Below are 27,887 nucleotides of genomic sequence, written 5' to 3' on the forward strand. Positions count from 1 at the left end.
TAGTATACAAACGGATAACGTCGGGTGTGTATCGTAAAAACGCCGCGCGTCGTTTCAGTACCGCATTGTCAATTCGTCAGAACACATAGTTTCTTGGATAGATATAATTCAAAATACCTTGCGATAAGTTCTATCAACATTACTAAAAATAAACAAAAAAAAAAAATTAATTCAACAAGTAATTTAAAAAGTTTAAATTTAAAAAACTGATAGTATTTTTTTTTTTATTCAATTTAAATTGTGACTTGTTTTTTATTTATTCATTAAGTTGAATTTCAATCAACTCAACAAACTGGTATGTAATTGATAACAATTGTTTTTTAATTTTTTTTTTTCAAATTCAAATAATTAAAAATAAATAATTATTATTTCTATCAATATATATTTATTGATTTTATATTTTATTTTATTTATTTTTAATTACAATTGATTTACCAATTGTTTTTTTTTTTTTTTTTAGATATTAATTAAATTTTACTCACAAGTTTAATCGATTACAAGTTTGCTATATAGTTTTATATTGTTTCAACAAGTTAACACAATGAAAACTGAAAAAAAAAACTATATCTAACAAAAATTTGATAATATTAAAGTATATTTGAATGGATTTAACTTCAATTTACACAGGAAAAATATAACCTTGTCTTTTATATATCTACAACCGTAAGATAAATAAAAAAAAATAAAAAACTTTGTGTTTTTTCAAGCTGGATAGAACAAGCATGCAATTCACTGACAAAATTGTTAAATTTACCTGGCACGTTTGTACTCGTTGGTCGTGTGAGTGCACATTCACCCCGTTTATATTCATGAAAAACCATCATAGTTAAATTTTACAAGAAAACTTTGTATAAAAAATAAAAAAATATCTATCAAAAAAATTGAAATAATAATGAAATAATAAAAAAACATTGTGCATAAAAATGAAAAAAGAAAAAAAAAATTGCTGACCTCTAAAAGCACCTGGGATTTAATTTCACAATAAATTTTGATTGTATTTATAAATATATATGTATATAATAAAATTATATATATATATATATTTTTTTTTACAAAATTTAATTTGTAAATTTTAAATAAAAAACATGACGAAAAATAAGTTTAAGTTTATACTACGCATGTTGAAATTCAATTACTTCAAGGAAGACCATTTTGCCAAGTGTCCCAGGTGGTTTTGTTCAGGATGATACCAGTGGGATGATAGTTGCTTTATCGGGATGTTCCGAATGATCCCATTTCACCTGTGACATAAAATTAAAAAGTCAGAAATTATTTTTTTTTCTATACGATACTAAAGTTTGAGTAAAAAAAAAAATAAATATATATATAACAATAAACTCTTCAATATTAAAAGCTACAAATCATATTTAAAAAAAAAATGAGGGAAATTGAGATATATAATTTAAAATACATATCATTAAATTAATTGATAAATATATTTATTTAATTTTTGTTTCTTTTGATAATAATGTATTGAAAATAATTTTAAAAAAATTGAATAGACGTGTTAATTTAAAATTTAAACGAATATAATAATATTGAAAAGCTCAAAATTTTATCACATTCCAGTATATAAACACGACCTGTTTTCCCTTGAGACTCTCACTTGTGCTATAATTGTCGCTGTGAAATATCGTATTAGTACTCAATTAGTGCTTTCAATATGCCCTCAAGCTATGCAATTATATACGCATATACGAAGGTTTACTATTTAATGAGAATCGCATGATTTTACTTTGATATTTTCACTATGTAAATTTATTATAATATTATTTTTTTAAAATACATTTAATATTATATTATATCAATTTTAAAAATTTTATAAAAATTGAAAAATTTGTGATGATTTTTGATTGAAAAGAAAAAAATTATATAAGGTCATGTAAATATATAGTTTTAGATGTACAAATAGTTTAAATTAAAAATATTCGTTTGACTCGATAAGTCTCGTTTGTATTCAAGTAAGGACAAAAGATTGTATTCTCACCCTGTTCTAATTTTCTTGCGATGATGGCGCGACCTCGTGGAGCCTACGCCCCGAGTGCCACATTCAATACTTAACAATGAACACTGTCGATGCAGAAATGACGAAGAACACCAAGTATCATCATGTATTTTTACATTTAAATTCTCCTATTCAATACCTAGACAGACATAAAAAAATAATCATTTAATATTGTATGAATTTTATTCAATTTTTGTTTTATTGTTTTTTTTTTAACACGTTTTTTCAAATTATTTTATTTGTATATATACTAAGTGTTTTTTTTTGTGTTTATTATTTTATTGACAGTATTAGGCAGTAATGATTTATGGACCACCTTATGAATTTAGTAAGACAATCAAATAATCAGGGTAGCTTTAAACAGTTGACTATATACTTAAATTAATTATCGATAAATTGATCCATGCTTTAAATGTAAATGTCATAGAACATCATGGAAATTAACAGATTAACATAATAATCCTATTGAAACAGTTGATTGCAATATTAAAATATTAAGTGTTAATATATTTTGAATAATTTGTGTATATTTATAGCTTGGATTAAAATAAATTTTGTTATTCAAGTCATTAAATACTTTGATAGATACATAATAATTATTTTTATAATATTTAATCGGAAATTTTAATTTTATAATAATTATTATTTTTTGATCAATCCTTATTTATACAAAGAATTTAAATGAAAAATTTTTTTTTTCATTTAATTATCATTAAATTAAAAATGTTTTGTAGTATTTTATTTATAAAAAAAAAAAAAAAACACAAATTAAATTAAATCATGTAAAACTAAAATTCCATTTGAATAAAAAAAAAAAAGAATAATTTAAATTTTATAGTTAAAATCATTAAAAAATTTAATTAAATGAAAAATAAAAAAAATCTATTTACTTTGATTAAAAATTAAATAAAGTCGGTGTAAAAGTTTGAACAAAAGATGTCAGTTTGCAGATATATATTGTTGTATAATTCGACAACAATACATCGAGTTTTTGTCATGAATTGATGGTGGTTTTGAAGTTAGCTAGCTCCTTCTTGACACGCTTAGAAATATTGTATAGTGAAATATACATTGCGATAATAATTCCTGTTGTTTTATATTGTAATGCACTTGAGACGAGGGTAAACTGAATTTATTCATTTATTGGGTCATACAGATGGTACTGAAATATCTCGTTGTTAAATAAAACATAATAAAGTTTTATTATAATACACAAGACATCACGCGATTTTAACCAAAACTTGAGTTAATTTTCAATTCAATATATTAATTATTAATTATTAATATCAATTATATTTTTAAAATTCAAATTATTACAGTAACAATTTTATTTGAATAATAAAAACACAATTAGTTTAGAATTTGCTTTTTTTTTTATCGAAAATTTTTCGAATTATTTATCTATAATTAACATTTTTTTTTAATTGATCTTTTGTAAAAATTTTTGAAACTTTATAAAGCCTTTGAAGCGTTAATTATAACAATAAAATTATGCACTGTATTAAATTTTCTAACGGGTTTTTGGAAGTGTGTGTGTATGTGTTTTTGTTTGACACATGTTTGTTTTGGCATGTTTAATAGTTGCCAACTTACACATACTGTATTATACATATAAAAAAAATAAAATACTTTGATGTATTTTTATATTTTTATGAAAATAGTTAAACGGTTATATACACAGAATTTATTTTATATTTTTAAATTTAGTATTATTTACAAAAACAGATGTAATATAACTATTCTCGTGGTGAAAAAATAATAAACGATGCGGGCTATACAGTTGTTATAACGATAACTGTATAATATTTTTTAAATTTTATTTTTTTTACATATAGGCTGAGTGGATAATCTTCTCAACAACTGAGAGAGGGTCTCTTCTTAAATCCCATTTTTCCTACCTCATATAGACATTGAAAGATTGTATATCGCGAAATAAAATTGAACGTATATATTTTCTTTGAAATTGGTTCTACGGTTTTTGAAAAAAATATATATATATAAAAAAGAAAATTTTAGTCAATGTCTTTTCCAGTCTACTTTGTATTATAGCTTTTCTTATTTAAAAATTTTTTTTTTCCTCTAATATTTGAAGAAAAATATTATTGACGTTTCTGATATTTTTTTCAATTGTTATTTAAAGTTCAAAAATATATGTTTATTCTGTTTTTATTAAAATAAAATATTATAAAAAAATATTCGAGAATTTTATATATACGTAAAATCTTTAAATCATTGTCATCAATTTTACCGAGATTTATTGGGTTTTTTTTTTCTATTAAAATTCCAAGAAAACTCCATAAATACATCTATCAAATTGGTTATTCATATTTTTTTATAGAAATATATATTTCAAGACGATATTTTTTGTGTTGTAAAGTAGTTTTTTTTTTTTTTTTTAATTGTTTTTTTTTTATCTGCGAAGCTCTCGACAGTTTGGTTTTGGCTACTTTCATTATACATGTTGCAACACAATCGATAGACAAAAAAAAACAAAATAAAAAACCAAGTTCAATTCACTTTCATCTTCATTACAAATGTCTATCTTAAAAAAAAAAAAACAATACAAACAAAATGAGATAACTTTACCAAAGAAAATACGATTCGAGAAAACATTAAATCTTTTGTAATTTAATGTACTTTTTGTTGGAGCTTTAAAACGAATTTCATCGATAATTACATTATTTTATATTTATAAATAACTTTTAAAACTTAATTAAATTTTTATTCAATATTTTCATTATTTTTTTTAATATTAAAAATTTTTAAATATATATAACTTAAAAAAAAATATAAAATTTTTACTTATTATTTTTTCATCAAATCAATTAATACTTAATAAACTTTCTTCTTGAGGAAATGAAAAAAAAAAAAAAAAATTAAAGCTTTATTATATTATTATTTTTTTCAAGAGTAAAGTAAAAAATTATAAAAAAAATAAGAAATTTTATATATTAATATTAATATTTTATAAAAACCAATATGAATACGAAATATAAATAAAAATAAAAATAAAAAAAACAAATTCACAATACACAAACCCTTTTCGTGTCCTGTATCAATAAATAACAAACTTTTTCGACCCAAGCATGTCTAAATTCACGATTCAGGCAATTTCTGCCGCACCGTCATTTCGAATTAGTTTTACTTTCTTATATAGCGCTCCCTAGGGTCGCCACTTTATTCAACCTCTCTTTTTCTCGATTTCATTTCTCTTATAGAGTTCTTATCAGCAAATACATTGATGTTAAAGAAAAATATATATATATATGTCAAGAGTTTTCTTTTTCTATATATAGACACAATTTACTTCATTTGACATTCAAAATTTCACACCCCCAAGCTCATTGGATTCTATTTATTTATTTATTTTTTTTTATACATTTTTTTTTATGTATACTAATTAATAGTATTATTTAAATATTACATATTTGCATAATGTTTTTTTATTATTATTGCTTTATTTTTTATACTCGAGATAAACGTGTCAGTTTAATATTTTTTCAAACGTGCTTTTATATTGAATTGAAGTAGAAGTGATTATCCGATAATACTAGTTTCACAAAAATTGCAATTTAAATATGTAAAACAATACTGAATACAATTGCTATATTTACTCCAAAAAAGAATACATTGAAATATTAAAATAGTCACCCATATTAGCTAGAGAGAAAAAGAAAAAAAAAGGAATGTAAAAAGTTTACAAATAAAGGTAAAAAAAATTGCCAATTAAATTTTATTCAATAATAATAAAAATAAAAAAAATTATATTAAAAAATAAAAAAGACATTACGGGTTTAATAAAATAAAAAATATAGTGAAGAAAAAAAAATGCCCTTCGTGCAAACGTTTGCTAAAAAAATGAAGCACAAAAAAAAAAAGACAAGAGACTGAAAATTTTTCCTTCAAAAGCAAAGAGTGTATAAAAAAAAAAAAGAAATGATAGAAAATTACAAGTTTTTTTAGAACCAAGAAAGCTTAATTAACTTGCCCGCGGTCAGGTATTACTGCGTCATCAATTTCTTCTCAGTAACAAAACTATTTTTTTTTCTTTTTTTTTTTTTAAATGTATAAGTACGTGTTACAAGGATATAAAGTGTCGTTAAATAATATAATTGAGTTAGTTATTTCGATGTGATTGTATATAAAATAAAAACAAATGAAAAAAAAAAAGTTAAACAAATACAAAATAAAAGTTTTAAAAGTTATTAAAATAGTTTTTTTTTTTATCAATTTTATTTAGTTTTTTTTCGATTGACTCTGGTGAACTCTTGGAGATATAATTTTTTTTTTATTTCTAAATAAATTGAATGCCAATTTTTCAAGTATTTTTGAGTATATAAATATCGAAATAAAAAAACTTTGAGAATTCAGACAGTCAAGTATGTAAATAAAATAAAATTGAATCGAAAAAAGAAATATATCTTTAATTTATTTTCTTTGAAAAAAACAATGAAAATAATTTGTCTTTTTTAGTTAAAAAAAAAGAAATATTGTTTAGATACTTTAGGTTTTTATAAAAAAACTCGAAAATTCAACAAATGTCGTTATATAATATTTGATTTGTCACATTATAATTTTTTTTTTATATATTTAATTGATTTTTATATACTTAAATGTTTGCTAGAAAATTAATTTCACAGTTCAACGAGCATAAAAAATTGATCTATTGATCGACATTATAATATACAACAGTATTGTTGAATTTAAAATTTTTTACATAATATCACTTAATCTGTCTGATTGATTTTCCTGAATTTCTGCAATCCATGCAAATATCAAAAATCTTATGAATATTTTTATTCACCCAAATTCAGCAAAAAATTTAAATTTACTTTTTTTTTCATCTCATTTTATCTATTGTTACGAATTGAATATTAAAAATCATACAATTCTTAAACATAAAAAAAAAAACTGTCAGATAAAATAAGATCAATCATTATATTGTATAAACAAAAATGAAAAAAAAAAGAAAAACTATTGAATTTATTCATGATTCTCGACCTTTTAAAATATTAAGGCTTGAATATATGTAATACACAAAATTGCCATATCATTCAATTGAATTTTTGACACTCAAATAATACACATTACATCGAAGGGTGTTATTTTTTCTTTTTGTAATCTTTCTTCAATCATTTATGATCAATTCAGTAAAAAAAGAAGCAAATCTAATGACGATACACAACCTCTCATATTCGGACAATAATTTTTTTTAAATCAATTTGATTAATTATTTGTTTTTAATTTTTAATCAACAAAACAAAAGCATATTTAAATTTTATTATTATTATTATTATTATTATTGGTATGTAGAAAATAATAAAAAAAAATTATTATTTCGCCATGAGACTGTGAAATATATATCTTCGTTTATTCATAGAGATAAACATAATTAATGTTGAAAAAGGTTTGCTTTGGTAAAGGTAGATCGTTACTGGTGTCTGGCTTTGTTGTCTTTGACTACTGGCCATAAATTATATTTTCACAATCAGAGAGACCGTCACCCTCAACTTTTCTTTCAATATAAACGAAATTCTCTAATTCTTTTATATATAAAAATAAAAGAACAATAATAATGATAATAATAATTGATAAGAAAAAGAAAACGATGACCTATTATGAATTTTTTTTTCTCTCTTTTACCCCAGACACTCATCGTCATAAATCATTTTATATATCAATTTTTTTTATTTTTTTTTTTTTTTTTTTTACAACACCCTTCTTTACTTTTCCCAAAACAATGAAAAAAAAAGGTCATGCCTCTTGACTGGAAACTATTTATTATTATTTTATAATATATATATATATATAATTGAATAATTTAAATACTATATAAAGTTAAATGAACAGAGAAAAAAATAAAAAACGTCTATTGGTAATTCAATGATATAAGGTTGAAAGAATTTTATGTTTTTTATATATATACGCGATATTGATCGGCTAAAATAAATGAAATTCCGTTGGGTGAATTTGCCTTAGACCCTCTTTAAAAAAGTCCGATATGCGGTGAGAAAAAAAAAAAAAAATATATTAAAAAAAAAAAACAGGGAATACTATAAAAAGATACGAATAAGAAAAAAAAAAAAGCTGTCGATGAAAGAAAATAATTCAATACATATACCTCTTGAATGTTTTTTTATTTTTAAATAATTTTCTTTTTTTTTTTTTTGTTTATATTCAATTATGAACAAATAAAAAAATTACCCCTGACTTGAATAAACTTTTTTTTTTTTCTTTTACATTATATTGTTAAAATTTTTTTTGAACTGGCATAAATTATTCAAGTTGAATACGTACAAACTCGAGATTATTAATTTAATACAATTGTTATTAATAAGAAAAATTTTGAATAAAAAAAAGTTATTATTCTAAATGATTGAAACAATAATGGTTTTGGGGTTGGCAATTTAACATCACAAGATTTTCCTTTTTATTTTATTTCCTTTTGTTTTCTTTGGATATTAATTTTGTAAAGAAATTTAATATTAAAAAATATAAAAAGTATAAAATATAATTCATAAATATATATTGAATTATTATATATAAATAAAATTGTATCAGGAGGAAAATACTATTTTCAAATTCAATTGAAAATACTCTTGAATGTGTAAAATATATGTATAATGTTTTTTTTTATTTATTGTAAACGATTTGAATGAATAAAAAAAGAGGAAAATTGAAGGGAACCGAATGACGTTGACTTGTGATAATAAGGTCGCATGCACAATTGACGATGTGAAATGAGAATGGCATTATGTAAATGGATTTGCTACCTTCGGTAAACCATTGAAAGGATATCTCAGCAAAGCTTAATGTTGTGGTAACCATGGATATTAAAATGTCATTTAAATCATTGTGACAACTTGGTTGAAATCTACTTATATGTATTTGTTATTCATGTAGAACAAATTACTTTTAAATAATAAAATAATTATATACATGAAAATAATTAAAAATAAAACAAAAAAAAAAATATTTATATACTAAAAATAATATTTCAGTCTTAAATTCCATGAATAACTTATATTTTAATTAATTTCAAATTTTAAAAATCAATCAAATATAAATTAATATCAAAGCGTTCATACAAATAATTTCCTTGAATTTACTATTATTAATTTATCAATTAATAATATTCATTTGTCAAAATAAATAAATTAGTTTTCAATTTTATAAATTATAAAAATCATAATTTATAATAACTAAAATTTCAAACCATTATTATTGTTTAATCAATTTATTAATAATAATTTTCATTTGAAACTAATGTCGATTAAATTTATATATGGAAAAAGAAGCTTTATTTAACCGAAATATTTTTTTCCTCTTTTTTTTTGTCGTTGAATATGATCCTCTTGATAATAAACACGGTCCATATAGGAAAATAAATAAATAAAAAAAAAGGTGTATAGGTATATTTAATAAACGAACTAGTGAGTCGATGAAGTTTACAGAGAAATAATGTTGGGTCAAACCATTGAGACGTATGTATTGGCTCACTGGTTTTCTGTCCTTTGATCGTTTTATATACAAGAATTGTCTGATGTAGTGGACTTGACCGTTTAGACAGGCCTTTTATTAACTGTAGACTGAAAATCGACAGGCTAGGAAACTATCTCACACACAACTTGAATATTCAATAACACCAATACATATTTAAAATAAATATGCTTTTTTTTTTTATTAATATTAAACGTGTGGAGTTGATCAGAAATAGTTTAGTCAAAGTGTGAAAAAATAATAAATAAAAAAAACATCAAACACCCACACCCACCACCCACATATATATTTTTATTTATTTAAATTATTCTGTAAGTTTAGCTGACTGTTTATTCAATTTCGATTATTATATTAATTTAAATCTTTTTTTTATTAATGTTTAGTAATTATGATAATTAATTAAAATTGATTTTTTCATGTGGTATTTTAATTTTCACCCTATCATCTCAAAAACATGTGTTTTTAGTTTAAAATTTAACCCCTAGATCATCCAACATTCTGACACTTAACCTACTTTGCACAGTTTAAAGTTTATCCTCTGGGAACTGTTAGACAGGCCTATCAGCATTTACAAATTTTACAATATGTTTAATCTACCATTGATAACGGTTATAATCCTCATCAATGCTTTATATTATGTAGAAAATAAATACGTATTAAACTTGACTAGATAATAATATTGAAATAAAATCAAATATAATAATAACAATAAATTTTTTTTATCTTTATAAATTGATGAACATCATGATAACATGATGATAGACTTAGTTAAGTTATAGCTTTGATTTGTCACAAAAAAAATTGTCTGTCTATTGGTGGGTGAAAATAAATGTGTATCTATGATCAGCGTATTTTTGATAAACTGACAGTTTGCTCATTTTTTTTTTTTGTGACAATAAGTCGAGAAGTATTTGACAAATATCAAATCAATATTTTTTTCATATATATCATAACTTTTTTTAACTATATTTTTAATTGTCCAAGTTTTTCAGATATAATAAATTGAAAAAAGAAAAAAATTGTCTGACTAAAATTTGCTTTTACTACTTGAGCATAATAAAAACCATTTTAATTTTATTTTTTTAAGAAAATAAAATAGTTAAATTTTTTTTTTATACCCTTGAGTTACATCTTCTTGACTTTGAAAATATCTCATCTGTCATTTATGCTTTTTTAATATCACAATGACAATGTAATATCCAAATTTTGTTGATTATATTTCCAATTAAATTACCAAGCTTTTTATAAAATGAAAAACTTGATAAAAAAATTGTAATAAAAATTGTTTTGACAAATTAAATAATAATAGTAATATTGAGAACTTTTGAATTTTTATTTTATTATTTTTTTATTCTAAAGTATATGGTTTAATTTTTTTTTATCACTTGTCAGAAGGTTGATGGTGGGATTTGCGACTTTATCATCATGAAGGGAAGTAAATCCCGTCGATATATTGAAAGACGATAAAATAAAAAAATAAAACTATATTATCTTTAATAAATATAAATGTTAAAATGTAAAATTTATTTATATAATTTTATGTTTTATTTGTTTAATATTATGAAAGTTTGTTAATTACTATTTCATGATTTTGATAACTCATAAGATAATATTATGTATATATATATTTGAATAAATTATTTAGAAATAATATTTATTTTACTTTTAACTTATCAGACACGTATTTATTTTTATACTTAATAAAAATATATACATATAATAATACTCCCAAGTATATATATACCCTTAATCATTATATAAACCAAATAAAGCACAATCGATTATATCACGTAATATTTTGTTTAGCTTTTAATGTCATTCATCTAAATAAATATATATATTTTGGACATTGATTGATTTTCTAATTTAGTTTTTTATTTTTTTAGTTAACTTATATTGTTTTTCATTATTATCAACCATTCATAATTTATTCATTATTCAATATTCATCAACTCAAAAAGCATCAATCCGAAAATAATAATAATAATTTTACATCGTTTAAAAATAATCAAATTAAATCCATGCAAATTCTCTCACTTTTTTAAAAATACCTAAATAAATTAAATAAAAATTTTTAATAAATAATAATAATAAATTTCTGTTTTATGAAAAAGCTTTCTTTGAACTATCTTCAATACTAGTAAAAGTTTAAAATTAATATTCCACTTTCAAGTGAATAAATATAATTTTTAATTTGAATTTAATTTGATTTATTAAAAAGAAAAAAAATTTAATTAAAAAAGCTGGGTAAAAAAAAAAAAAAAACAAATAATTTTTTGATAAATATATATATTGAAAAATAATTTAACCAGTATGAATGATGATTTATTGTTCATATTTTAATATCATGATTCAATATTGTATTTTTATTTTTTTTTTTTCTCTTAAAAAATGATAAAAATTTGCATACGAATTTTTTGAATATTTATTTTTTATTTTTTTGAGAATTTCAATATGCATATGTGGTCATGGAAATTTTTTTTGTCAAAGTATTTTTATTTTATATTATAAATTTCATACGCTAGAAGAATAGCTAAAAATGTAGATTTGAAAAAAATTCAAAATAAAAAATATAATACAAGATAAAAAAATAAATAAAATATATAGTGTAGAAATATTAATGTTTGATTTTGTAATTTTCCATATTTATTAATAGACAAATGGATTGAGAATAGTTTAACTAAAATCCCCATATTTTTTTTTTTCTTTTTTTAGGTCTAAGTATATACTAAATCACTGAAGTGATAAATTAACACACCCTGTATAATCTAAGAAATACACTGTCTTAAAAAAAAAAAAAAAAAAGGCAGAGGGTTGTTTAAGGTATCGTTCAAATCATTAGTTGCCAAACTTTTTTTTATCCCATAAAAAAAAAAATAAAATAACTTATTTTCGTGCGAATTATTAGGGTGTGGTATAGTAATTTAAGCGAAGAATAATAATAAATAAAAAAAAATAAACACTATTCGGTAACATCAAAAAGAAAATTCAAAATTTACGATTATTTTTTTTTCTATTTTTCTAAATAAAATCTAATATTTTGTATTAATCATTTGTACATTTTGAAATTCAATTTATTATATTCTGTTAAAAAAGTTTTTCAAAATAAAAATAAATAAAAATATAATAAAATAATAAATCCTCTATAAAAATTTAAATAATCAGAAAAGACATTAGAAAAGTGTCTTTCGTGACTTGAAATTATTTTATGTTGGACATTGGTTATGTATACTAAAATCCAATAGGTGAATCTGTAAATTTATTCACCCTCTGAAGTCGATACTCATGAGCGTTGTATTGGGGTAAGGTTTTCATGTCTAAAGACAATGTTTTCAACCCTCTGACGTTTTCGTATTGTATCTCAATATAAAAAATACTACATTTACTTTTTTTTATTCCAACAAAAAATAGAAAAAAAAAACGTAAAAGAAAAAAAAAATTACTCAGATGGCCTATCAAGAATACGTAAGATAAAAAGACAAAAAAAAAAAATAAAAAAATTCAGTTCAATTCTTTGTTTTCCTTCATAACCTGCTCGTTTTTCTTGTTTTTTTTTTATTTTTTACTACAGAAAATGCACATGCCATGATGAAAAAAATATAATAAAAAAATACCCATCTGATATATTTCTTGATTTCTACGAATATTTTTCTTTGCAATCTAGTATGAATATTATTTTTTCATTTAAAATAAAATAATCCGACACAATCAAATTAAAACAAATAAAAAAGAAAAAAAAATAATATATTTTTTTTTTCATAAATAAAAATGAAAGAGATATTATTTTATTATAAAAAAAAAAAACATCCATATCGATTTCATGAAAATTTGCAAAAATTTTAATGCACACATCACACAGATTTTTTTTTTTATATTCAATGGATTTATATAAAAAAAAAAAATATGATCACAGGGAAAATAACCCACATTTGTTGGACTGAAAATCCTTGGCAAGTGAGTAAAATATTAAAATTTTAAAAAATGAAACTCATACACGTATTTATATATAAATGCATATGTATTTTTGGTTTTTCCCTAATAGCCTCTAGCAAATACCCAGTTTAAACTGACAAAACACTAAATATTCTAATGCACAAATGCTTCATTGAAATTGAAAACAAAAACGCTAAAATAATATTATAGTATTTGTATATTAAATTGTTAAATATATACATATGATTTAATATTATAGTTTTGTTGTTAAATTATGTGGTTTATTTTTATGAGTCACGAATTTGTCATTTACAAAAATAATTCATTAGTATGAAATCTCCATTGGGTATATTTTGTATTATTAAATAAAACAATTTATAATAAAATTGTCCTTTGAGATATACAGTAATTAATAAAATAATAAAAATTTTAATTTAAACTTAAATAAAATTTATTATTATTATTTTTGTTTAATTAATAATTCAAATGACAAATAAAAAAATAAAATAATTGCTGTTTTTGATTGAAAAGTAAAAAAAAAAGTTTTAAATATGACAGTTAAAATTTATTTAATTAATTTTTTTAATAATGATTAAATTTAAAAATTTGTTTTTAATTTTTATTTAATCTGTTGTACTATTTTTATTTTATTTATTTTTTATCAATTGGTAAATGAGTTTGATTATTGATTAATCACGATTTTCTTCTACTTGACAATAAAATTAATTGTCCGATAAGAAAAAAAGGAAAACAAAAATTGAAGAAGAAATATTGGAGGATGATGATCCCCTTGGAAATTTGATATCTGATTTATTTTGTATTATCTATTCTAAATTAATGTCAAGTAATTTTTATAATTATATCTTTACGTGCTGCTTCATTTGAGGTAGTCTATATTTTTCATATAATAATAAATCAATAGCTGTTTGTTATTGTATAAAAAATATCAAGTTTTATACCCTTAACTAAATATCGTAACAACTGAACTATATACTAGATTTTTTACCAAGAATTTTCTTGAAGATTATATATGCATTATACAAACATATATTTTTTACAATTTATATTGAAATAATGATAAGGTTAACTGTATCATTCTGATAGAAAAAGTTTCTTTCAATGTCTATATTGAAAATCACAATAATCTTCTTATAGAAAAAAATCTAAAAATAAATAAATGATATTTTTACATAACTATAAATATTTTAAATTGTTTGCAAAAATATATATGTTCTGATTTTGTTTGACGTAACTGATCTTTTGAGTCTATTGTTAAATATTTCATTCATTTTATTTTTATATTTTTATGATGAGTTGCTTCGACTTGGAAAATCAATCAAGAATTTAAATTACAAATTTTTTTTTTTTACTTTTATGTTTTTTAAATAGCAAATAAATGATAATGAAAGTTCGATTTTTATCACAATGGCATCAAGAGGTTTTTTTTTGTAAACAAGAATTGGCTTTCAACAAGTGGTTCAGGCCATTTAACTGGATTCACTGCCAACACAGCCACTAATAAAACGTGGTGCTGGTTGGTCATCCAACTGTTCATTTCGTTCGTAAACAAAATGAAAAGAAAAAAAAAAAATTTACTACTCTCTTTTATCTACTCAGAAAGTTTGATACAGAGTTTTTTTTTCATCTTTTTATTTTTACTAATAGCACCCTTGACCTTTAATAATTATTTTTGGAAAAAATAAAAACAAACTAAATTACCGAAAGGACAAAGACATCAACTTTGTAAATGGACTTGTTATCTATTTATATAAACTTGAGTAAAAAAAAAAACCAATATAGTTAACTATAAATGAAACAAAAAAAAAAATACAATCAATAATTTATATTCACCCTATTTTTAGTTAATTAACTATTTTAATTATAGTTGTCGTTAATAATCAAAATAAATTTGATTAATTAATTTTATTATTAGAGCTTCTAACTGTTTGACTCATTTTTATTTACATATTTTTATATATTTGAATAAACTTGTCAATTATAAAAATACAAAATATAAATTATTTCTATTTATGAAAAATTAATAAAATTGAAAGACAATATTAATAATAATATTAATACAATACATAGTTTTTTTTTGCGAATGAAAGAAAAAATAAGGTCAAGATAAAAGCACTTGGAAATAAAGATGAAAAAAATATAAACAGCTGATATGACCTAAATATATATATAAAAATGCGTTAGAAAAAGTTTATTTGCAGTAGAAAAATTTCACCTTCTGGAATATTGCAGCTCTTAGCTTTACAACTACTGAGCGAGTTTGTGTGTCATATAAAAAGGATCAGTTTACTATTGCCTATTTCACTGAGTACATAAAATACCCATGAAGAAAATATAAATCGAAATAATAACGATAACAGAAAAACTAAACCAGAGTCAATATCAAATTTCAAAAAAATAAACCTAATTCAAAACCCTTTAACATAATGTTTTTTTTTTATATATATTATAAATCAACCAAACAAAACATCCATTTATTTTAGAAACATCAATTTATTTTTTTATCATAAAACTAAAACAAATAAAAATAAAAAAAAAAAACAAAAATTATCTAAAATATATATCTATTAAAAGAGCAGATAAAAAATAAATAAACAAAAAAAAAGTTGGTAATCTTTTTTGATAAAAAGGGGAGATAAAAGTAAAAATGGTTCTTCTGGTTTTGTGTATAAATTAAATCTGGACCCTGACGGAAATGAATGAATTAAAAAGCCTCTGTTTTGTTGGAAAAACTTTTATATTCCTTTAAAAAAAAAAATCAACAAAAGATTTTAATAAAAATTTATTTAATCTAAAAAGTTGTAGTTATTGAAAATTTTTCAATTAATGTTTTTTTTATTTTTATTTTTTTCTAAATTCAATTATAATTTTTCAAAATTTTAAAAATATAAGTCATTAAAAATTTTTAATATAGGGAAATATTTAATTTGAATTATATGTGTCAACATTTAGTATGAAAATTAATCAGATTCCTTGACATATTTCACTAAAATGACTCAATCTAATCCGGATTTGCATTTCAGCATTAATTTAGATCATCAAGTGCTCCTCAAATATAATCATCTGACATCTCATGATTTTCTCAGTAAATAATTTACGAAAAAAAAACACTTAAACGTCATGAAAATTTAATTTTACTAAAATTTAAAAAATAAGGAAATTGTATTTAATTAAAAATATATAAAATTATTATTATTATTATTATTGCACTGCGTAATTTATTCTGTTATTGAATTAAATCAATTATTCGCTTGAATTAAAACTAATATTTTATATAATTAAATAATAATGATAATAATTTTTAATTAATTTTCTTCATCAATTAATCATATTCATAATACACCCTACAACGGAAATCTTTCGAATAAGTAAATTAACTTAATAAATTTATCTGACAAATGAACAAATTGTTATCAATTATAATCAATTTACTACCAATTATCTGTCATAATTATCAAGATTTATTGCTGCTATGTTTTATACAAACATCTATAAAATAAAACTTGCAGCCAAAATGAAGTTAAAAGAAAATATCTCATTATGTTTGATGACGTTTTAAAATTAAATTGACTATTTTTTTATTCTTTTAAACTAAAATCATTAAAATTTTATTATCTAAATTTAAATAAAACCTCATAAAATATATAAACTTTTTTTTTTTTAATTTAATATATTTATGTACTTGATACTTTCTTTACTGAAATTGAAGATTTAAAAAAAGTTTGTCATTTCACTGACTGAACGGTTCAAGGAAATTTAATATAATTAGCTAATTTAAAACCTTAAAAATTTCATTAACTCATTGCGATGAAAAAACTTACGTTTTTAAAAAAAACAATGAAAACACGAGCCATCATTTTTGTATAGATAAAAGCTCTAAAATATTTAAGCAATGATGGTATTAAAAAAATAATAATAAAAATATATGTAACACTCATATGATTGGCTAAAAAAAAAGTTATATTTAAAACCAGTGAGATGATATTTTTCGCACCATATGACACGAAAATATGTGTCATATATTCATGATGATAAATTCAATAGATGCAAAATGTTGATATATACCTGTATATGTATTCAGCAAATAAATACACATATCTGAACGCAGTAGTATATTTTAGTAAATATCACACAATTTATATATAGAAGCGCACAATTCAATAATATTATCAAATTTGTGCAATAGGCTGCAGTTGAGTAGTTTTCATCGTAATAATAAAATACAAAACAATAAGTCAATTTTATATACAAAAATATGTTGTGTACATAGACATGTGTATTATAAAATTTATCTAAAAAATTTTGAGCCAATTGCCAACTAATAATATTGTGGTCAATAAATTATAAAAATAAAAAATTAAAATTCATCACATTCTTTTCAACTCGCGATAGGAAGAAAAATAATAAAAAAAAAAAATAATTAAACTTAATAATATTGGAATTGACAAATGTTTTTTATATTGTCAATCAAGTATTTATCTATTTGACAATTTTTTTTTTTCATTTATAATTATCTCGTCTTTTTGAAATGTGTATATTTTTTTAATTTTTTTTTTTCATTATTTGTTTGTTCGCCAAAGGATTGATGTTAATACTCGGCTGTTAATGGCGTCGATGTTGTTATATAACCGATGAAATCAGAGGCAAATTGACACATATATACAGAGTTGACGACACAAGGAGCTTTGAATATTGGTATATCGATTTGTATCATGTTTCAAAGTAATTTATATAAAATCGGCTTGGTCGCTTGCCACATGCAATAGCCGCGTGTTGAATTTCATCCGTTTCAACATAATTACTAAATTCTTATTTATTTATTTTCAATTAATTTATTTTTTTTTATTTTTATTTTTATCACAGAGAAATAGTGTCTGTACAAATGTTTAAATTTGTAAATTTAAATTGACATTTTCACAGTTTTTTGTGACAAAGAATATCAAATTATTGTCGAACTATATTATGATAAACTATTCAATTGTCGAAAAAACTATTTATTTTTATTTGAATAAAAAAGATAAAAAATAAATTAAATGATTCTTTTTTTTTTTACTTGTATTCATTTTAAATTTAATCTTTTACTACATGCAATTTCAAAAAATAAATAAAAAAATATAATAAAAATCAAATAATTCAAAATTCAAATAAATAAATGAAAAGCTCTATATGAATAAATGTCAATTATCATGATGACAGGTAACAAAAAAATTTGATCCAATAAAATTCTACGTATATTGCGAAAAAAAAAAAAAGAAATTTACATTTTTATTATGTAAAATTCACATGAAATCTTTACCCACATGATTATTCTATCGTTTAAATATTACATTAACTATTTACACCAACTTTTATACATAACAAAATGAACCATTATAAACCCCGCATATTTGTGCAGACAATTATCGATACATCATGTTAAATTTAATAATAATTTCCAGGAAAAAAATAAATAATAAAAATAAAAAATCAAATAAAAATAGATGATTGACTTTATCCCTTTTACAAACATGTACCAATACACATACATTGTGTTCAAGTGCCATAAATATATAATAAATAAAATGTATAAAGAAAATAAAATAAAAAAATATAAATAGTATATTGAGTGTACTGATGTAAAAATTTACAACAAAGTATTTTTACAAAAAATAAAAAAAACTCAGCCAACAATAGAAAAAAGTGTATGTATTTTTAGTAAAAAAAAAAAATATTTATTTTTACTTTGACCGCAAAAAACTGTGCTTTAACAAAAAATGACAAAAAATTTTTTACAAAAGTGAGGTTGTAATATGTGAAATGCTGGTATATATTTATATAGTTTATGTGAAAAGGTGAGGTTTATGACTGTGATAACGATATTGGAAAATAGGCTCTCGTAAAGTTACTTTAAGTATGTGTATGTGATATGATGAGGGGAATGAAGAGAAAATAAAATAAAAAAAATAAAATCGATCGATTTATTGTTAACACGATATGATACGAAAAGAAGTGTTACTTTCGCACGTGCCAAGTTGGTTTTAACGCTTCATAGGTCTTCGATCTTTATACACATACAAGGAAAAAGCAAAAAGAATAAAAAAAAAATAAAAAAAAAAAAAAAAAAAACATTAACAAAATCATGAAAAATAAGGTACTTTTACAAATACTATTTTAACGTGAAGCATAAACGTGACTTCCACTTGAATTCACAAAGATGAAAGAATCTTTTTGGGTCATTATCACGATTTAATGTTGAATGAATAAAAAAAAAATTATATTTATTACATTATATATAAAAATTACTTTGTAAATTTAAAAAAATTAAAATTAAAAAAACAAAAAATAATTTAAAAATACGTGATAATTGAATATTAAAATTAAGAAACAAAATGTTAAATAAAATTTAGACAATTATTTTGAATAAGTCGAGCATATTGTAATTATACGAATATATATACAAGCAATGAAACAATTATTACTTCAGCTTCGAAATAATAACACACTTTGGTTGGGTTGAACTTTTAATTAGCACATATACTTGTTAAAAAAAAAAACAATAGAATTCTAAAAATAATAGTAAAAATAAATTTAACAAGTAGTAGTATGTATTGAAAAGTTTTAATAATGATATATTTTATTTATTTATTTGATATTTGAAAAGATTGTTTTTATTTTTCGAGGGAATTCAATTTTATTGACAGGTATTTATTAATTGGAAATTCAGTAAAATTTCTGCACGAGTTAATTGTACGAATTTGGTCATGATAATCGTGTCAATGATTTTCACCAAACTGTTAATTAATTTTAAACCTCTGATCATAGTATATAATAAAATTTTATATGTACTCATTATTGAAATTGCTCTGTTACGATTTTAAATTAATTTAAAATCTACTTTAATTGAATTTAATATTTTTAGATGATAATAAAGAAATACATAAATTTTTCAAACAATTAAAATTTTCAAGCAATATTAAACTTTTACTTTCGAATCAAATCAATACTTCTTGTAGCAATTAAACGTCCCTGAAATAAATTAAATATTCAAGGTAAGAAAGTTTTTAGAAGGGATGACCATTTTATGTCAAGAAAACTTAAATTGATTAATTTTTAAATTAACTGTTAACAAAATTACAATATCCCACAATCTACAAAATTTATATTTTCACTACTTTAATTATGTTTATTATTTTTTTATTTACTTTTTATTTATTATAAAAAAAAAATGTTGATCATCAAACTTTAGACATGACTTTATAAAGCTAGAGGTAATTAACTATTGGATATTAAATTCGAAAAAAGTAATTACAAAATAAATATAAATAAAAGTTTAAATTAAAAAGTTGATATTTTTCTTTTTTAAAAAAAGTTAATTTGGAAGTTTTTTTTTTTTTTGTTTTTTCAATGAGTTAAAACTATTGAATTGATAATTAATTTCATTATTTTTATTATAATAATTAGCTGAACATCAACAAGAGCAATTAACACATATTTAATGGGGAAAATTAAGACGTTAAATTATATCAAAGTTTATGAAAATATTCAGCGTATTGATCGATAAATATTTACAACAAACACATCAAAATTATAATTTAAAACTAAAAATATATAACTAAATTTCCAAGAAACTTTTGTAAATTTCTTACAAAGTTTTATTTTCGTTAAAACTTCAAAAGATTCATCTTCTCAATTTCTTTTCAAATAATTTTTGCATAAAATAACCTTGAAGCATATAATTACCTGACATTCATTATCATTCCAAGAAAAAAAATAATGAAAAAAAATAAATAAATAAAAAGAAGTTTTAATGCTTTATATTTTGTAATTTTAATTCAAAGTACTATTTAATAGTTATAAACTGTTTACTAATTTAAATTTTGAATTTATTATTTATAATAAATATTAATTAAAGACATTAAAAAATATTAAATAAATAACATATATTTATTTTTAATAAATACAATGATATTTAAAAAAATAAATAAATGAAATTTTTAATAAAAAAAATAGTATTTAAACTAACTTGAGGTGAATTTTTGTAATTAAAATTATTGAGATTGATTGCAATGTATTTTAAACATATACCAAGTTGCCCATAATTACTTGCACGATAGCCACATAAATACTAAAATGTGCTAAAGAGGAAGAGAGAGAGAGAGAAATTTGAGACCGACGAAAACGCAAACTTGATGAAACCTATAAGCTATATTACAAATTTCGATTGACACTAATTCAGACTCGATTAGATCCATGATAGAAATCTATGAGCAAAACACACACGCACACACACACACACACACACACAAATTCCAATAGGGCATTTATAATTAAATAGACATAAAGAATAACTTTCAATAAATGGAATTTAACTCGATTTGATTGGATATTCTAGATGAGTGGAAATATTCAAACCCTAATTGTACAAGCATATATGAAATAACAGTGGTTAACCACATTGTAAAATTTTCTGGATCATTGTAAAATGGTCATGTGTACTAAATTGTCATACTAGCAATTTAATAAGTCCATCAATTTAGTTATTAAAAATATTTACCATATTTGTGCCTACAAAAATATAACTAATTGAAATTTTTTTATTTTTTTTGTATATTACAAAGCTTTTTTGGTTACGAATGTACAAATGTACATTTTTTTATTTATTTTTTCTAATTCAAGTAATTTATTTACGTTGTAAGTGGAAAATAAAAAATATTTTTTAACTACAAAAACATTTAGAATAATTTGTTGATGTGGCCAACATGTGAATTATAGTTTTCAGTGATATAAGTCAGTTTTATGTCAGACAGTAATTTTTAATGTCAAATAAACAGTCTAAAAGATAGAAAAAAGCAAAAATTTCATTCTTTTTATCGTCATACTGATGGTAAATGGACATAAGTGCCAAAAAAAACTCGTTTAATAATTTAAAAAGAAATATTTTTCTCTTTTTTTACCCCATAATAACTGTGTTGTTTAAAAATGAAAAAAAAAAAAGAAAATAAAAATTTAAAACGCGAATTTTTATGCAAGATATATGAGTCAGAAGAAAAAAAAACTTTTTTCTTAATAAATAATAATAAAAAAAAAAATAAAAATATTTCTTTTAATATATCAATAAATTTAAAAAAAAAAAAATAATATAAAACAAAGAAATAACAGCACAAATAATAAAGTATGAATTTTTTATATTGAAGACGATAGTAAGCAATTAAATTGTCACCAATTAGCTTTTACTGTATAGATGAAACTCAGTTGGACGTCAAATTCAATTAGTTTACTCAAGACGAAGTGGTACACTCTAGACCATCAAGTTGTACAAAGTTTGTCTTTCCTTTGTCATCTTACAAATACTCAGCACGTGTCTTTATCAATGTTTTCATGTACACAATATAATGGTAAAATTTATTAAACATTGCCAATTAACATGGATGGAAAATTAATTGAATTTTTCACTCTATTATTATTCGTCTATAACTCATAGAAAATAAATCATCATAATGAAAGATCAATGATATCTCTAAACTTTCATCAAATATTTTTAATTATTATCTCTAATTTTTTTTCAAACGAGCAACAAATAATAATAGCGTAAAATTTACATTTTATAATGAATTTATTTTCTAGATGCATCATATGATAAACATTATAATATTTTGTGGTTCAATATAAAAGCCTTATTGAACATTATTCAAAATAACTATTACATATTTGTAAAAAAAATAAAATTGATATTGGAAATTTATTCGAGCCAATATTTCTGGCTGATTAATTAAATTTTTTAGCTCAAATATTCAATAATTAATTATGCTAAAAGTATATAATATTTTTCCAAAAATCAATGTACATTTCCATCCATAATAATAATGATGACAAAATGTTTATTAATAATTAAATTGTGAATTTAATGAATTTATGAAATTAAATATTTTCTTTTATTTTTAATTGTTACAGATAAACATCAAAGGAACCACAAAAGAACCCCCATAATGGCCACTGAATTTTTTTTTTTTTTTATAACAACTCTTTTTCTAGGGTGAAACAAAAAGAATAATATTTAATTTAAACGTATATTGTCTACTTGTCATGTCTGTCATAAGTGTCAGAAACACAAGTTAAAAAAAAATATATATCTAATAAATTTTAAAACTTTATTATGTTTTTAAAACAATAATAATATAAAAGTAAATTTTTTTTTTTATTATATTTATGATTGTATAAAATATTGTTGACCTAAATTGTCTTGAATTGAAGTGAGTGATAACAAGGATTTAACTGGTCTGAGAAGAGGATTTAAAAATAAAAGAAAAATATATATGGCTTCGATTCCATTTGACCTCAACGAAAATTTAAACAAGTTGACAGTCTACTAGTTAAATATATTTTCAAGTAAATATAAAGAAAAAAAATAAAATAATAATGATAAAAATATTTTGATTGGGAAAAATTAGTGAAAAGTTTCAAGTATACGAAAAAAAAAAAAAAAAATCCAACAAAACGTCATTTATAATTTGATTATTAATCTGGGCTTTCTCTTCAAGAAGCTTCTATTGAATTTGCTGTAAGACACCAAGTCAAAAAAAAAAAAATCAAGTTTTTATATAAATAATGAGAAGAAAAAAAAATTAAATGAATTTATATATATTATTATTTTTATATTTTTAAAGTATATTTTAATTAAAAAAATTAATGTTAACTTGAAAGAAAATTTTTTGTTTGAGAATATATATGAATTGATAACTTGGTGATTAAAATGACAGACTACGAGAGAATACGATTAGTGGTACTTGGTGGTCCTGGAGTTGGTAAAAGTGCTATAATTAGGAGACTTCTTGGACAAGGTTTTACTGATAGATATAGACCAACTGTTGAAGATCTTTATTCCCGAGAATGTATTCTTGGTACATTGACACTCAAAGTCGATCTACTAGATACTGCAGGTAAATAATTATTTTTTTATGCACGAAAGCGAGATGAAAAAAATAAAAAAACTATCCAGTCAAAAATATTCAACAAAAAAAATATATATATTGTTGATATTGAATATTAAAAATGACAATTAATTAATTGATAAATTAAAAATATCTCGTAATGTGATAATTAATACAATTTTACACATGAGATAATTTTATAATTGGCGAAATGATTAAATTAAAATATATACTACTAATAATATATATCACTTCTTGATTAATTATTATTTAATTACATAATGACAATATTTAATTAATCGTTTTGATAATTTGCTAGGTGACCTTCAATTTCCAGCGATGCGACGACTTAGTATTGCAACTGCGCATGCATTTTTACTTGTTTATGCAACAACATCATTATCAAGTTTTGAATGTGTTAAAAGATGTTTCGAGGAAGTACGTGAACAACGTCCTGATTTTCAGGTAAATTATTTAACATTTTATTTATTCAAAAGAAATGAAAATTCATGTTAAAAAAGTATATCCTGTTTTACTTTTTTTTTTCTACTAAAATAATTATTACTGTGCTTTTTTTTTCAGGAAGTACCGATAGTTTTTGCTGGTAATAAATTGGATTTAACACCAGCTCGAAGAGAAATACCAATAGCCGATGTTAGTGAATGGTTATTTTGTGAATTACCAAAAATGAGAACAAAAGTTATGGAATGTTCAGCAAAAGATGATTACAATATTAAAGAATTATTTCGTTGTTTTGTAACATTATCAAAAATAATACCTAAAAATCCAACTGATTCTGATGAATCAGTATTGAGAAGAAGATGTTCAGCATATGGTTCACGCAGGTAAATTTAATTTTCTATATATTTTTTAGTTAATTTAATTATCGTTATAAATGAAATAATAATAAAATTTATTTATAATAAATAAAATATACATGCTAAATAATTTTTTAGTCTTTCATATTTATTTTTTGCTAGATCTGGTAGTCCTAGTGGTAGAACAGGAAGTGCTGGACCAGGTACACAACAAGTACTTGCTGCACAGGGTACAAGTGTTGTGACAGTTGCTGAAGAAGTTAAAAGTAAACCTCGTAGTCGAAGTCTTATCAGACGTGCTTCGAGAAAAACAAAACAACAAATACGTGACTCACATGCTGATGATTGCAACATTTCATAAGTACACTTTATTTTACAGTAATAAATAACAAAAAGAAAATGAATTTAAAAATAAAATACTTGAGATGCGAATGCTGAATGTTAAATGATAAATATAGTAATAAAATAAATAAAATATTTAATATAGAAAGTAATGATAATAACAGAAAATTAAAATACATATAGTTTATAAATAAAAAGACCAGTAAAAAATATAAAATGCCAAAGCATATATATAAAAAATATTAATAAAAAAAAAAAGGTTGAATAGAAAAAACAGGAGGATGATAAATGTCTCAGGTTTTGTTGTTATATTATATTTTGTTTTTTTTTTTATATGGAAAACTAAGCCACGCAATTTCGACAAGTGACCATAATGGTCAGTGAATCACAAGGATCATAATGCGAATAAAATATTTGTACATGTGTGTGTGTGTTTTATAAGTGGAAATATCGAGAGGGTCGAGTGTAATACTCAAAGCTGAAGGTTGAAAGAAAGAAAATAATAATAATGAAAATAAAAAAAAAACGTAATAAGTATGATATAAGTCTTGAGGTGAGTAAAAAAGTGGGGAAATAAAAAAAAAATGTAAGCCAGAGTCGAGTGAGAAAAGGGTAAATAAAAATCTAAAAAAAATATATAAAAAAAAAATTAAAAAAAAATCTTGAGAGATAAAAATGAAAGAGTAGTAAAAAAATAGAAAAAAAAAAAAAAAAAAATGTAGTTGAAGAACATCGAAGGGTTGTAGCAGAGTTGACGAGATCAAAGTAAAGTCTTTTTATTTATTTTTTCCTTTTGTTTTCTCGTCTACCACGGAAATATCGTGGCAAAGATATAAAAGATAGAAATGAAATGAATGTGCATTTTCTTTTGTAAATTTATCTGTTCACGACTTTAATAAAAAAAAAAATTACGAAAACTGTATTTCGTTGTTGGTGAGACTGATGCAATGACACAGATTTTATTATTTTTTTTTTTTTTTTCTAAACTATTTTTCAAAGTTTAAAAAGAATATAAATATATTTCAAAAATAAAAAAGCAAATAATAAATTCTGTTGTTGTATTTCAACAAAAAAAGAAACAGAAATATTATTAAATATAAAAATCATAAAATATATTCTCTTTATAAATTTCCAAGATTACTGAGTATATTTTTATTTATTTTTTTTTTCCATTTTTTAGTTGATATTTTTTCGGTATAACGTAGCAATAATAATAACATCAATGTGATCTATTTCAACTTTTTCAACGTATTTTTATTTTAATAAAAAACAAATGCATTATCGTAATTAAAAAAAAAAAAAATCGTGATGAAAGAAAATAAAAAAAAATAAAATGAGGATATAAACAATGAGTAAATGGAAGAAAAAATTGTTGCAATAACACCAACTTCCATGCAAATTGAAGATTCGTGAATAAAAATTTTTTCATTTTATTTATTTCATTTATTTTTTTTATATTTTCCGAGAGTGAAAATAATCAGAGCTAAAATGTCCCCATATTTCTAAAAGATGATCGAATCACCCAGTGAATCGCCTCTGCCAGGACGTTTAGTTCAGAAAATTCTTTCACCGTTAAAACCCGACAAAACTTTCAAAGAAGCGATTGGGTCAAGAATGGATATATTTTCCAGAAACGTTTAGGAAAATAAAAAATACAAATTGTATAAAAATAAAATACAGTAAAATACGTTGGGCAAAACGTCGATCAACGTCAAATCCATATAAAATTTTTTTACAAAGAGGATATGAGCTTTATAAATTTTTTTTTTTTTATTTTCCGGTGGGACTTTACTCTGGCTTCAAGTAAAAAAAAAAAAAGTAAAAAGTCTTTATCAAAATTCGTGAAAAGTTTTACAATTCATGTTCAACAAAATTCGTATTTTCAAGGCTTATTTTTATTTATTTATTTATTTTTTCATTTAAATTTTTAATTAGATTGTTGGGGTGCTTGGAAAATATGTCCTGAATTAATTAGTAAAATCAGGGGAATATCTTAAAGTGTTAGTATAAGAATGGTCCAATCTCATTACAAATTTAGTAGATTTAAAAATTACATTTTTTTTTTTTTTGTTTTATTGTTTAATTATATTTTTTTATAATTACCTAGTCGTTAAATTTTTGATAGAAATTGTTAGAGATTTAATATTGTACGTATATTAATTTCGATTAATTAAAATATTTAAATACAGTCAGTAATTTTAAGGGTTAGTAATCGCAGATGACTGAGACTCAATTATTTCAGTTGTTATTGAATGATAAAAAATTGAAGTTAAAGTGATCAGCATAATAACAGGATTAATCTTTGAGTCTCAAAAATACTGAAACGATGCACGATAGGGATTGACTCTAAGAAAATAAATAATT

At 21.7% G+C, this 27,887-nt stretch overlaps 1 protein-coding gene across 2 annotated transcripts; it reads left to right on the forward strand.

Moving 5' to 3' along the window:
• On the forward strand, positions 1–26,240 carry LOC122854637 (GTP-binding protein Di-Ras2). 2 transcript variants are annotated; one of them, XM_044155471.1, is made up of 5 exons: positions 1–295; positions 23,387–24,372; positions 24,683–24,828; positions 24,946–25,208; positions 25,344–26,240. In XM_044155471.1, the coding sequence occupies exons 2-5, from the start codon at positions 24,186–24,188 to the stop codon at positions 25,540–25,542; spliced, it is 795 nt and encodes a 264-aa protein (XP_044011406.1). In that variant the 5' UTR covers positions 1–295; positions 23,387–24,185; the 3' UTR covers positions 25,543–26,240. The 2 variants fall into 2 exon arrangements, with proteins under 2 accessions (XP_044011406.1, XP_044011405.1); XM_044155470.1 differs by lacking the exon at positions 1–295 and having other exon boundaries at positions 24,105–24,372; positions 25,320–25,630.
• The last annotated feature ends 1,647 nt before the right edge of the window (positions 26,241–27,887 follow it).

Source organism: Aphidius gifuensis, linkage group LG4, assembly GCF_014905175.1.
Source record: "Aphidius gifuensis isolate YNYX2018 linkage group LG4, ASM1490517v1, whole genome shotgun sequence".
In the NCBI taxonomy this organism is placed as follows: Eukaryota; Metazoa; Arthropoda; class Insecta; order Hymenoptera; family Braconidae; genus Aphidius; species Aphidius gifuensis.

What these genes read in the sequence shown, in the direction of transcription:
- LOC122854637 (XM_044155470.1), top strand. Translation starts at nt 24,186, where the DNA reads ATGACAGACTACGAGAGAATACGATTAGTGGTACTTGGTGGTCCTGGA. An exon ending in AACAACGTCCTGATTTTCAG is followed by an intron (nt 24,829 to 24,945) that starts GTAAATTATTTA and finishes TTTTTTTTTCAG; the next exon opens with GAAGTACCGATAGTTTTTGC. An exon ending in TCAGCATATGGTTCACGCAG is followed by an intron (nt 25,209 to 25,319) that starts GTAAATTTAATT and finishes ATAATTTTTTAG; the next exon opens with TCTTTCATATTTATTTTTTG.